Consider the following 14,953-nt stretch of genomic DNA (forward strand, 5'->3'; position numbering starts at 1 on the left):
ACAATCATAGAATTCCTACTGTGCCATTTGACCCATTGAGACAATAAGGGGCAACTTAGCATGGCCAATCCACCTAACCCGCACATCTTTGGACCATGGGAGGAAACCAGAGCACCCGGAGGAAGCCCACATAGACTCAGGGAGAAAGCAAAAAGTTCACACAGTCACCCAATGTTGAAATTGAATCTGGGTCATTGGCACTGTGGGGCAGCAATGCTAACCACTGTGCCACCATGCCACCATGCCACCCTTAACCTCTGTGCCATCATGCTGCTCGATTTTCCTGGTCCTGGAAAGGTAAACTGGGAGGCAGGAGAGCCTGGAAAATAGCTGGTAGCCATGTTGGGATACCTCCCTAATAGTGTTCTGCTATGGAGGATGTTTTCTAATGGTGGGGTTGGATTTTGATCAGCTGCCCACCGAATGGAGGCAGGCAGCCAATTTCAATGTTTTTGGGGATCCTGTTAGGATTGATTCAGTGGGCTGCTAACAGTTTAGCATGGAGGCCATTTTCCTGCAGCTATTCAGGCTCCATCAGCGCTGGAGGCTCACGTTCCAAAGAAGGGGAAATCTGAATGGGCCCAACTGCTGTGCCACTATGATCTTCATGTCTTTACTTGCCTCATGTACTCTCCTGATTTCTGACCTGCTCCAGCAGTGACCAGCCCTCCCACTGGAGCTGGCAAGGTTACACAACTGCTGGCCTGCTGCTTGGAGTAGCAGATTCAGCAACCTACCCATCCCCCTCAATCGTCAAAGGTCCCTGAGGTGGCCAATTAGCAGACTGCCTTCAGGAAATTGTAAGCCAGTGCCATAGCCAATAAGCGCAGTCTTGGGATCCCCAGTGCCTTCTAACATTGGTCTGGTCTGTCTTTCATGCAGTGAAACAATGCACATTTATATACATTGATATATATATAATGATATGTGATTATGCTGTGATTTTTGCTATAATTTATGTTTAAGGTGGGACTGCTTTAAGAGGCAATGTTTTGTTACAAAAGTCAGCTTGTCTGGGAAACACGCAGCTAAGAATGCAAGCTACAAACTTATTTGATCTAGGAATGTGTTACTTTGTAGCATTAATGGACTTTTGTTCATTTAAGTTCTCCTGGGATTTCAGACTAGGTTTGCAAAATCATGTGAGTTTAATTAGGTTGATTGATAGGGATAGAGTCATGTGGTTGATGGGAGGGGCTCAGCTTGCAGGGAAGAACAGTTTCGATTTCATTTTATACAAAGAGCAGTTGCTGCCTGAAGCTGATAGGAGAAAGAAGTCTCTCTCTCCCTCCAGAGGTTTTCTGAAAGCTCCAAAACTATTAACCTAAGACAAGCAAGTATGCTTATGTTTAAAGAGGGATTTAAGTCTATAAGAGGAATGTTACGTGATTGGAACTAATAGAGATATGTTAACTGTTAAGAATTCTATCTTGTCATGTTTAAACATTGTTCAATTGTTAAAAATTAAATCAATTCATTTGTTATCATTAAACTGTGTTGTGAAATAATGTTTGTTTTCATAAAAGCTCCCAATTGTGTCAGTATAATCGTGCATGGAGTAAACATCACATCCTCACATTAATGCTAAAATAGAAAAATAGGTTGGGGTCTAGTCTGGCTTTGTAATGTACCTTGGAGTTTCTGATCTGGTACCCTAACATACACATCAACAGTTATTACCTCAACAATGCATTAATCTCTGCCAATATTTATTATTGTAACACAATATATGAAGTGGAAGTATTAAAGAATAGTTTCAATTACTGAAATCTTATTGGGAGACCATACTGTTGTATGTATAAAATTATTCCGCATGCTGTCCTGAATCTAGTGATGTGCTAGATGTTTCTATGCCATCATTTCCCATTTCGAGTAAAGGCAAATCTTCAAAAAAAGACAAGAAACCATGGTATAAATCACACTGAAATTTATTTACTTGCACTTGTTGGCATCACAATAAAAATGATGCTCAAATTTTATTTTTTCTCCTCAAAACAGCAACTTTGTCAAACAAGGCTTTCCAAGTACTTTACATTTCAGTTTAAAAGCTATATTATCTCTTAAATCTCTGTTGTACTTTCACGCCGTGTGAGAACGTAAGACTTGCGTTTATATTTCATCTTTCATGACGTCAGGATGCTGCAAAGCACATTTCAGCTGAAGAAGCAATTAGCAAGAACAGTCACCAATATAATGAGGAAATGAAACAGCCCCTTCTAGTGCACAGCAAACTCCCAAAATTAGCTATGAGATAAATGACCAGATAATCTGCTTTAGTGATTTATGTTGATGACAATATTTTTCTTGAGCAAATAAAAGGCTGGAGGATCTAAGAAGGCAGTGCCTTAATTTACCAGCTCATCATTAATATGACACCTATGGCAATGCAACACACCTTCAGTGCCGGCACTGAAGTATCAGCCTAGATTACATGCTGTGGGACTTGAACTTTTATCACCTTCTCAATCACAAATATCGAGCGACTACCCCCACATACAGGGCACAGTGGTTAGCATTGTTGCTTCAAACTGCCAGGGACCCAGGTTTGATTCTGGCCTTGAGTGGAGTTTGCAAACTCCCAAAGTTAATTTTGGGAGCTTGCTGTGCACTAGAAGGGGCTGTTTCATTTCCTCATTATATTGGTGACTGTTCTTGCTAATTGCTTCATCAGCTGGAATGTGCTTTACAGCATCCTGACGTCATGAAAGATGAAAGATAAACGCAAGTCTTACGTTCTCACATGGCGTGAAGGTACACTAGAGATTTATGAGATAATATAGCTCTTCCTGTGTTTTTTGTGGGTTTCCTCCTGGTGGGCCAAGGGAAGATGCTCTTTTGGAGAGGTGATGCAGATGAAATGAGTCAAATAGCCTCCTGCTACACTGTAGGAATCATATGCTTCTATTCTATGGATAAATTGCCTGAACTAACCCTTTGTTATCATTTCATGCTGGCAGCATGTGTTGAAAGGTTGATAAACTAATGCTGACATACTGGTTACATCAGTTTCATCCTGAGGATATTTCTTTCCATCCTGACTATATACCTGTATTCCTTACATGCTCTGTTTTCCTCATTAACATTGTGGATGAATAATTAGCATACAAGAATATTAGTCTTCTTGGCAAAACAGGTAACTACAAATATTCTATTGTGACATACAAACTACAAATATTCTACCAAAGATTTCAGTATTGAAGTATTAGAATTCCCAATATTATTTCCACATTTACTTCAATATATTGCAATGGTTAAACAAACAGAATAAAGTCTGGTTCCATGCAGGTTAATTCTCTCTAATATGACAGCATGTTAATAGCCTAACTATACAGAGGTTGTAATTTCAGTACTGCAAACAAAAAAGGGAATCAAAAGTTTTAAAGTGAGCAGCACGGTGGCACAATAGTTAGCATAGCATTGCTGCCTCAATGCCAGGGACCTGGGTTCAATTCCAGCCTTGGGTGACTGTGTGGTATTTGCATATTCTCCCCATGCCTCCAGGTGCTCTGGTTTCCTCCTACACTCCAAAGCTGTGCAGCTTAGGTGGATTGGCCATGCTAAATTGCTCCATCCAAAACTGATTAGGTTAGATGGATTAGGAATGGGAAATATGTAAAGTTACAGGGTTAAGGCAGGGGACACGGGCTGGATAAGATGCTCTGTCAGAGAGATGGTGCAGACCCGATGGGCCGAATGACCTCTTCTGCACTGTAGGGAACTTATAAACTCGATAAAGGTTGTTACTTCAACGCCACAAACCAAAAAGGAAATCAGCAGTTTTACAGTTCAAAAACATTTTAAAGGAAGAAAGAAAGACTGTGTTTCCTCCTTTTAACCTACAGTTCTATAACGCATGGTGCACATCATATCTCATTATTAAAATATAGAGTATGAATGTGATTGATATTTCTGGATGTTTAAGTCACAATGAAAATGATTTACTCATAACAGGCTGCTTCTATGGATAGTTTTGCGTCAATAATCAATTCCTGATTGAGTTTGAAATTCCACAGTTTTCTATGCAGACCTCCCTATTTTCCTACAGGATAATGAACGGACTCCTTCTCAATGGGGTAAGTGTCAGAGGATGCACTCAATCAACAAAAGCACCCAGTTATCTAGTCATTGGAGGAGCTCTGACAGATCCTGCCCTCTTGAGTAAAGGAAAGGCGAAGCAACAAGCAATAACCAGTAGGAGAGCACAATTCCATCCTGTCTCTGTTATTTTATCCTTGATTTGCAGAGCTGAATATTGCCAGCACTAATGTAAGAATTGAAATATTCATTACATTGCAAATAAGATTGAACACTCCAATTGCAAACAAATGACAGAGGGGCTCTCTTACTGTTTGGTTAATGTAACTGCTGAATGATGCACTGGGCAAAGAGAAACTCGTTATCTAAATAAAGGCAAAGCCAAACAGATGCCATGCCAATGAAATCTGGATTTCTGTCACACTATTGCACCATGTAACCCTTGGAGAATTCCTGACTCGAAGCCATGTTACCCTCACAGCAAGAGTGAATCAGTGGTAGAAATCAACTTGAAAGGGACAAATGTCAAAGCTCAAATCTTAATACTAACTTCAATTATCTAACATTCTTGAGGATATAAGAGAGAAAATCATTTAGGGCAAATTACCTGTGAGAAAAGCAATGGCACAACATATTGGGAAACTGGGGCCATGGGATAAGTGCCACACCACTCATTTCTCTGACTCAGTTTCATTGATTTATGCCAGATTCAAAGAAGTAAAAAGTCTGACAACACCAGGTTTAAGTCCAACCAATCTATTTGATAGTAAACTCACAAGCTTTCGGGGGTTTGCCCTTCGTCACTTGATGAAGGGCAAACCCCGAAAGCTTGTGAGTTTACTATCAAATAAATCGGTTGGACTTAAACCTGGTGTTGTCAGACTTCTTACTGTGTTTACCCCAGTCCAATGCCAGCATCTCCACATCAGATTCAAAGAAAGCAGGGTGAACATTTGAGACAGCTCCGTGGGGTCTATTTCCCTCTATCCTACACAGGAGAAGACTCAGAAACTTCCTCCTCTCCTGGCATTAGTGATGCGGTGGCACAGTGGTTAGCACTACTGCCTCACAGTGTCATGGATTCAATTCCTGACTTAAATCACCCATTATCTGTGCGGAGTCTGCATATTCTCCCCATCAGCGTGGGTTTCCTCCGGGTGCTCCAGTTTCCTCCCACAGTCCGAAAGAGATGCTGGTTAGGTGCATTGGCCATGCTAAACTCTCCCACAGTGTACCCAAACAGGTACTGGAGCATGGCGACTAGGGAATTTTCATGGTAATTTCATTGCAATGTTAATGTAAGCCAATTTGTGACACTAATAAATAAACTAAAAAAAAAGTTGTGACTTGGTGGGGTACAATGGTGATGGGTGGGGGGAATGAGAAGGCAGGGCGGGAGAGATGAAGGTGGGGAAAAAAGGATTTAGCAGAATTTGTCTTACTGAAAAGGACAAATAATACTTTAAATATCCTGCAGAGAATGCATCTCATCCATTGTGGCACTTCTGTCTTTTCTTATGGTATCCTTGCATCTTTTTACAGATTCTTCTTTAAGAGAATATGTCATCTGGTCAAATAACATGGCCAGATCCAATAGTCGAAAACGATTACGAATATTCCGGGCAGCAAAGGCATATAATACAGGATTGATACAACTGTTGATGAAAGCCAGAGCTGTAGTAATTAAGATGCCAATACTATATACATCATTTAAGGTGTCCGACGTGGTTTGGTCAGATGTCATCAGTGCAATGATTGAAATAAGACTTAAAATGTGGTGAGGTGCCCAGCAGATGAAAAACACAATCACCACTCTGACAATCACCATTCCAGTTTTGTTCCCAGTAGGAAAACTCAAGTCTTTCACTTTTCTCCCAATGCAAAAGTAACAAATAGACAGCACTGAAAAGGGAACTACAAAACCAACCACAATTTCTAAAACCGTGCATGAGATTTCCTGCTCGTGTGTGTCAAATTCCACGTACAGGCATTGCTGCTGTCTAGCCTCATCGACATCCACCACCTTATAAACCAGCATCGGAACGGCAAAGAGCAAAGCCAGTATCCAGATGGCGAGCACCATCTTCCTGATAACCTTGTTCGTGCGCCATTGCAGGGTGGCAAACGGGTAGATGACAGCCATGAAGCGCTCGACACTCATCGCGGTGATGAGGAAGATGCTTACGTACATGTTGCAGTAAATGACATAGGTCAGGATTTTACAAAATGATTCTCCGAAGGCCCAGCTCTGTACAAATGCATAAATCCACAGAGGCAAGGTGATCAGAACAAGCATATCAGCTATTGCCAAGTTCAGGATCAGCAGCACAGTGGGTGATCTCTCCTTCTTCATGGCAAAAACTATAATCAAGATGACCATTGCATTTCCCGGTACTCCAAGGAGACAAGCCAGGCTCAGAATGATGCTCGCCACTGTACGTTCAGGTCCCACAGATTCATCTGTCCCGTTGTTACTCAATTCCATTATAGCTGTCTTCAACTCCCCTCCAATCGAAGCAAATAGTTGGTTTTATAGTTTCCTACAAGAGCTACTTCCTCATTTAAATTGAAAGTTGCGAAATACATCAAATGCAACACATTACTCTTTCATGATGTGGCTGACAGTATTTTCTTTGTATAACTGCCAGAGTTGTTGTGATTAGATAGGGAATAATGCAGAAAATCTCAAACTCATCAAATAATAAAACAAATAGACTTTCTTGTATAGTGTTCTACAGAAATATATATGGACTAAATGTGATATCCAGGGTTGTGACTTGTATAGAATAGGGAAATCACAGATTGTATCTCTGGTTTGCACTATATATGTTATCTTAACGAGGTTAGTGGCAGCAGTGTGGGATTGCAACATTCCTCCCATCACGTCGGCCCCTGCTTAGTTGGGAGCCTGGTAATGCTGCAGAGGCAGCTTCCGACTGGGAGGTTAATGTTCCCTGGGTCTGTATTAATTGGCAGGTTTGGCAGAGGTGGGCACAATTGCACAATCACTGCAATAAATGAAATAAGATTTAAAACGTACTGCAGGCATTCTTCTGGAGGGTTCAACCCTGCACCGTGGTGCCCCTCACGATATAATTTGTCATCTATCTCACTAATGAAAGAGGAAGTGTTCCTGAGTGGGTCCATTGAAGATAATCCCCGGTTCCCCCATCTCCAGCAGTGATTACATTTTCCTGCAAGGCTTCCCTCTGTAGATTGCAATCAATTAGGAGGATTCCTCTTGTAAAATTATCAGACAGGCATACTGAGGCCATGCACAGGGCAAAGCCTTGTCAACGCCTACAAGAAAAATTATCAGCCATATGTCTCCATCTCCTTGTTCCCCAGCAGAGGAAATAATTCTCCTCTGTGGAACTATAGAACAATAGAACATTACAGCACAGAAACAGGCCTTTTGGCCCTTCTTGGTTGTGCCGAACCATTTTTCTGCCTAGTTCCACTGACCTGCACCTGAACCATATCCCTCCACACCCCTCTCATCCATGTATCTGTCCAAGTTTTTCGTAAATGTTAAAAGTGAGCCCACATTTACCACTTCATCTGGCAGCTCATCCCACCACTCCCCATGTGAAGAAGCCCCCCCCGCTAATATTCCCTTTAAACATTTCCCCCTTCACCCTTAACCCATGTCCTCTAGTTTTATTCTCCCCTAGCCTCAGTGGGAAAAGCCTGCTTGCATTCACTCTATCTATACCCATCATAATTTTATACACCTCTATCAAATCTCCCCTCATTCTTCTATGCTTCGGGGAATAAAGTCCTAACCTATTCAATCTTTCTCTGTAACTCAGGGAACATGGACCCCTAGATCTCTTTGTTCTGTAACTCTCCCCAACACCCAACCATTAACTAAGTAAGTCCTGCTCAAAGCTAAAATCCTTTTAGCTTTTTAAATAATTCAGTTATATCACCCCACAATTGTTTACAAGCAAAATTATGTAATCTAATCTCATAATTAAACTAGTAGCGGTATGTGATGTCCATTGCCAGGATGTCTGGTTGGCACTGCTGGGGTGTCTGCTGGGCATGGCGGGCTGCCTGGTGGCCACAGCCAGGTGGGCACTGTATAGCCATGCCCCAACCATTTGGGGACTTTGATTGGCTCTGAGCTCCCTGGCATGATCAGCTCACCAGATCTGTACTACTGGAGATCAGTAGTAATTCATGCCAAAATGACATCTCGCCGGAGAGGTGGGAAGCATCTGGGAGGGGAAAGCATGCTTGCCGAATTCGCTAATCATATTGAATCAATTTCATATTAATAAGCTCCACAACCTCTGTAGATTTCTCATCAAACTCCCCAGATACTTAATAGACTATGACCCAACTGCTGTGACTGGAACTCTGACTTCCACACAAAATGTTTCTAAATTCCACTCTTGAAAAACAACTTAGAATCTTTTCCCAAACAAGGATTCCGCTCAGATGCTTTCACTAAGAATCCACTTCCAGGATTTCAATTGCTCCTTTCAGTATTCCTCTGCCTTGGATTGCCGTGTGCATTCAAACTTTCACATAGTCTCTCAGGTCCCAGCCATGCCAACTGCTTCACAGGCTGAAGTAAGAGGATACCAAATTTTTGGTTTACCTGTGATGTCTGATTTCCCACTTTAAATCTGGTTACTGCAGTTGTCTCTTTAATTCAGAACACTTTCTCTACTTTTTACTTCACCTTCACCCAACAGGACCTTTTTCAACTTCTTGATCTTTGTTCCTTTAACTTAACTGTCTTCTTGAGACATATAGTTTGTCCCTAATCACTGGTTCCTGATTCCTGGAATTTCTGCTGTTGTTTTGGGATGTCTGCTTCAGTTCCCTGGCCCTGTCCAGTTGTTTCAGCAACCTGCTTAAAACTAAACTCAGAAGTTCAATCTAAGGTGGCTCCTGGTTGCTAAGCAACAGTCTAGTCTTTAACTCTGTTTACTTGTATGTTGTAAACTGTTTAATTACAATGCAGGCACAGGTTGAAATAAAACCAGAACCCACAGACATGGAGGGACCTTCCTTTCACATGAGCAAACTGAAGTTTTAACCCTTTCTTAGCACACAACAGAATCATAAAATTAAACTCACTTAAAGCAATACCCGATTTCTTATACCCACAAATACTAATACAGATTACTTAAAACACCTTTGTTTCCTGACGCAGCATCCATAGTATTTTGCTTTTATCTCAGTATTCTGTGAACCAGCTGCTCCTCCAGATCCAATGGTGTCAACAACAAGAGTCCAGGCTGAAACAAACAGTTCACTGGTAAGAAGGAGAATTGGGCATGTTCTACAACAGACAGGTGAACCATTCCAAAAATATTGCACAGATAGCAGAAATTAACTCCCCTCCTACTTTCCTTCCTACCTTCCCTCCCCACCTGTCAAGTTCAAATTCTTTTCTACTGTTGCCTTGAATTTTTTTTATTTGTTCTGTGGGACATGGGCATCATTAAGAACCACTGAACCACAGAAATAGGCCTTTTGGCCCTTCGTGGCTGTGCCAAACCATTTTTCTGCCTAGTCCCACTGACCTGCACCTGGACCATATCCCTCCACACCCCTCTCACCCATGTACCTGTCCAAATTTTTCTTAAATGTTAAAAGTGAGCCCGCATTTACCATTTCATCTGGCAGCTCATTCCACACTCCCACCACTCTCTGTGTGAAGAAGCCCTCCCCCCCCAATATTCCCTTTAAACTTTTCCCCCTTCACCCTTAACCCATGTCCCCTAGCCTCAGTGGAAAAAGCTTGCTTGCATTATCTATCTATATCCACCATAATTTTATACATCTCTATCAAATTCCCCTCATTCTTCTACGCTCCAGGGAATAAAGTCCTAACTTATTCAACCTTTCTCTGTAACTCAGTTTCTCAAGTCCCAGCAACTTCCTTGTGAACCTTCTCTGCACTCTTTCAACCTTACTAATATCCTCCCTGTAATTAGGTGACCAAAACGGCAGACAATACTCTAAATTTGGCCTCACCAATGTCTTATACAACCTCACCATAACATTCCAACTCCTATACTCAATACTTTGATTTATAAATGCCAATGTTCCAAAAGCACTCTTTATGACCCTATCTACCCATGACAACACTTTTAGGGAATTATATATCTGTATTCCCAGATCCCTCTTCTACTGCACTCTTCAGTGTCCTACCATTTACCTTGTATGTTCTACCTTGGATTGTCCTTCCAAAGTGCAATACCTCACATTTGTCTGCATTAATCTCCATCTGCCATTTTTCAGCACATTTTTCTAGCTGGTCCAAATCCCTCTGCAAGCTTTGAAAACCTTCCCCACTGTCCTATACGCCTCCAATCCTTGTATCATCAGCAAATTTGCTGATCCAATTTGCCACATTATCATCCAGATCATTGATATAGATGACAAACAACAATGGACCCAGCACTGATCCCTGTGGCACAACACTAGTCACAGGCCTCCACTCAGAGAAGCAATCCTCCACTACCACTCTGTGGCTTCTTCTATTGAGCCAATGTCTAATCCAATTTACTATCTCTCCATGTATGCCGAGCGACTGAACCTTCCTAAATAACCTCCCATGTAGGACCTTGTCAAAGGCCTTACCAAAGTCCATCTATACAATATCCACTGCCTTCCCTTCATCCACTTTCCTGGTAACCTCCTCAAAAAACTCTAATAGATTGGTTAAACATGACCTACCATGCACAAAGCCATGTTGACTCTCCCTAATAAGTCCCATGTATCCAAGTATTTGTCTCTTAGTACTTCTTCCAATAATTTACCTACTACTGACGTCAAACGTACCAGCCTATAATTTCCCTGATTACTTTTTGAGCCTTTTTTAAACAACGGAACAACATGAGCTATCCTCCGATCATCCGGCACCTCACCCGTGGATACCGACATTTTAAAGTATCTACCAGGGCCCCTGCAATTTCAATACTAGTCTCTTTCAAGGTCCCAGGGAATATCCTGTCTGGTCCTGGGGATTTATCTACTCTGATTTGCCTCAAAACAGCAAGCACCTCCTCCCCTTTAATCTGTATAGGTTCCATGACCTCCCTACTTGTTTGCCTTATTTCCATAGACTCCATGCCAGTTTCCTTAGTAAATATGGATGCAAAAAATCCACTTAATACCTTCCCCATTTCTTTTGGTTCCATACATAGCCAACCACTCTGATCTTCAAGAGGACCAATTTTAGCCCTTACTATCCTTTTGCTCTTAATGTACCTGTAGAAGCTCTGAGGATTATCCTTGACTGCCAAAGCAACCTCATGTCTTCTTTTAGCTCTCCTGATTTTTTTCTTACGTAGTTTCTTGCACTTTTTATACTCCTCAAGCATTTTATTTGTTCCCTGTTGCCTAGATATGTCATACACCACTCTCTTCTTCTTTATCAGAGTTCCAATATCCCTCAAGAACCAAGGTTCCTTATTCTTATTCACTTTGCCTTTAATCCTAAACATACAAACTCTGCACTCAAAATTTCTCCTTTGAAAGCCTCCTACTTTCCAATCACATCCTTGCCAGAGAACAGTCGGTCCCAATCCACGCTTTTTAGATCCTTTCTCATTTCTTCAAATTTGGCCTTTTTCCAGTTTAGAACTTCAACCCAAGGACCAGATCTATCTTTATCCATGATCAAGTTGAAACTAATGGCGTTATGATCACTGGAACCAAAGTGTTCCGCTATACACACTTCCGTCACTTGTCCTAACTCATTTCCTAATAGGAGATCTAATATTGCATCCTCTCTAGATGGTACCTCTATATATTGATTTAGAAAATTTTCTTGAACACATTTTACAAACTCCAACCCATCTAGACCTTTAACAGTATGGGAATCCCAACCTGTATGTGGAAAATTAAATCCCCTACTATCACAACTTTATGTTTCCAGCAGTTGTCTCTATCTCTCTGCAGATTCGCTCTTCCAATTCTCGCTGACTATTGGGTGGTCTATAATACAACCCTATTAATGTGGTCATATCTTTCCTGTTTCTCAGTTCCACCCATTTGGCCTTGGTAGACAAGCCCTCTAATCTGTCCTGCCTGAGCACTGCTGCAACATTTTCCCTGACTAGCAATGCCACCCCAACCACCCCCACAACCCCCCCCCCCCGACCCTTCATCCCTCTGCCTCTATCACGTCAGAACCATCGGAACCCTGGAACATTGAGCTGCCAATCCTGCTGCTCCTGTAGCCAAGTTTCACTAATGGCTATAATGTCATAATTCCATGTGTCAATCCATGCCCTCAACTCATCTGCCTTCCCCAAAATATTCCTGGCATTGAAATAGACGCACCTCAGAAGATTATTACCACCACACACAACACTTCTATTTGTGATTTTGCATGAACTATTAACATTATTTATTTTCACCCCTGCTCCGGTACTCTGGTTCCCATCCCCCTAGTTTAATCTAGTTTAAATCCTTCCCAATAACACTAGCAAACTTCCCTGCAGGTATACGGGTCCCCTTGTAGTTCAGGTGTAACCCGTCTCTCTTGTATAGGTCCCACCTGCCCCAGAAGAGGTCCCAATAATCTAGAAATCTGAAACCTTGCCCCCTACACCAATTCCTCAGCCTCGTGTTCACCTGCCTGAGCATCCTACTCTTACCCTCACTGGCACATGGCACAGGTAGCAATCCTGAGATTATTACCCTCAGGATCCTGCTTTTTAACTTCCTACCAATCTGTCTATACTCACTGTTCAGGACCTCCTCACTCTTCCTTCCTACATCATTGGTACTGATGTGTACCATGATATCTGGCTGATCACCCTCCCACATCAGAATGCTGTGCATGTGATCAGAGACATACCTGACCCTGGCACCCGGGAAGCAACAAACCATCCAAGAGTCTCTGTCACGACCACAGAACCTCTTGTCTGTACTTCTGACTGTTGAATCCCCTATCACTACCACTCTCCTCTTCTCCCTTCCCTTCTGCACTGCAGAACCAGACTCAGTGCCAGAGATCCAGCTGCCGCAGCTTGTCCCAGGTAAGGCATCCCCCAGAACAGTATCCAGATCGGTATACCTGTTGTGGAGGGGAATGGCCATAGGGGAACCCTGCTCTGCCTGCCCTTTCTCCTTCCCTCACCTGATGGTAACCCAATTACCTGTGTTCTATGCCTTTGGCATAACTACCTCCTTGAAGCTACTATCTGTAAACTTCTCATTCTCTTGAATGATCCAGGGGTCATCCAACTCCTGCTCCAGTTCCCTAACGCGGTTTGTTAGGAGCTGCAGCTGGATGCACCACCGGAGGTCTCCCTGACTTCCCACATCCTGCAAGAGGAGCATTCCAACATTCTGCTGGCATTCATTCTACTCTGAAAAAACAAAAAACTTACCGGAATCTACCCTCACCTCTGCCTGTTCACCCTGAAGCCTGTTTGAGCCAAAGCCATGCTACTCTGCTCCCTGTCACTCCGCTGCCCACTGGATAGAGCGGCCTGCTTTTTAAACCTTCCACACGCTACTGGCTGATGTCAGACCACCTGCGCAGTCCTGCATTCCACTCGCTGCCTCCCTTGCTCTGACTCTTTTTTATTTTATTTACCTGCTCTCACCCGACAGTGAAGGAACAGCGATTTAGTTCCATGTCTGGATGGTGAGTAACTTGAAAGATGTAACGTTTGTGGTGTGCGTCTCCTTAAGACAGCACAGCTGAAGAGGGTCAGCTGACTTGAGCATTCAGTGGGAACTGAGAGTGAATGATTACCCCAGTGGATGAAGTAAAACTTGAGTTAAAGGGAAAAGGCAGGAGTGTTTGAAGTAAGAAGAAGATAGCACCATCTAGAAGGGATCTGCAAGTCCAGATTTAAAAAGAAGAAATCTGTATGGGAGGCAGAGACTTACTGCAGTTAGATGAGTTCAGAGGCTGAAAAGAGAAAAAGGGAAATTGCAGGGTTTGTCCCAGAAAATGCAGGAATGTGAGAAGCTAAGATTTCCCCATCTCGCAACCTGAGCAGAACTTGCAGTGTCTGGGTAGCGATCCTGCACTGGGGGACTGCAAACACTCAAGATTGGTAATTTTGGAACAAAAGAAGTCTTCTATCTGCTAAAGAGAAAAGAAAATAAGCTACAGTGGGTTTTTTTTAAGATAATGGTTCCGACCGGAGAGAGCAGCAGCTACTAGTCAAATTAACACAAAGGACAGCATAAGCCGAGGGAGAGAAAAATGGACTTTTCTACCAGCCAAAACAAAGAACTGTAGAAATCGGCGTGGAAGTCTTTTAACAGGAACAAAGAGAAGTTTACTGTGTAAAAAAACGGATCCAAAAAAGATGAACTGCAGCTTCCCACCAAAACCCCCAAAAAGTGTGGGAAAACCACTGACGGAAAGAGAGAAACAAAAGCTGTGCCAGTTAAAAAGCTGATAGTCTTAAAGCAGTAATGCATTTAAAGGTGTACAACATTTATTTAAAAAACGAGAAAAGAAACAAAGGACGAGTACAGGAAATTCACAAAAGAACCCATACAGATGGCATCTTTTAAGTGGGGGTCCCTAAACAATGCAAGATCTCAGTGGAGGAAATTAAGACCTCAGAGAAGGGGCGTAGCTGGAGCTCTGAAGAGGTAAGCAGCCCTCATGGAAGAGGCAACACCAGACTCAAGAGTAGGCAGTGAAAGATTCCCCAGCAGAAGGGCATCAAAAGACCCTAAATGATTGAATTAAAAGCTGAAATCTCAATTGCATCCTATCCTTTTGTACTTGGTGAAAACCTCCTTGAAAGTTTTAGCAATGAACTAAAACCAAACAAAACAAAAAGCTGTAATTAGTCAGAAAGTAAGACATGTCACAGTGGAAGAAGTAAGTTTGGATAAACATCACCAAGAACTACAGCAAATAGAAAATTCAACATGAAGTTGTGCCCAGCTACATCAAAGCTACTGTTGA

The 14,953-nt window shown here is 42.3% G+C and overlaps 1 protein-coding gene across 1 annotated transcript; it reads right to left on the reverse strand.

Annotated features, from left to right (window-relative positions):
- Positions 1–5,468: 5,468 nt before the first annotated feature.
- On the reverse strand, positions 5,469–6,520 carry LOC145342561 (leukotriene B4 receptor 1-like). The gene has a single exon (XM_080188116.1). The coding sequence runs from the start codon at positions 6,518–6,520 to the stop codon at positions 5,498–5,500; it is 1,023 nt and encodes a 340-aa protein (XP_080044242.1). The 3' UTR covers positions 5,469–5,497.
- Between the last annotated feature and the right edge of the window lie 8,433 nt (positions 6,521–14,953).

The sequence above is a fragment of the Carcharhinus amblyrhynchos genome, chromosome 4, assembly GCF_965287045.1.
Source record: "Carcharhinus amblyrhynchos chromosome 4, sCarAmb.v2.hapA, whole genome shotgun sequence".
Classification (NCBI taxonomy): domain Eukaryota; kingdom Metazoa; phylum Chordata; class Chondrichthyes; order Carcharhiniformes; family Carcharhinidae; genus Carcharhinus; species Carcharhinus amblyrhynchos.

Excerpts from the sequence above, each read along its gene's own strand:
- LOC145342561 (XM_080188116.1), bottom strand. The coding sequence starts at position 6,520 with ATGGAATTGAGTAACAACGGGACAGATGAATCTGTGGGACCTGAACGT.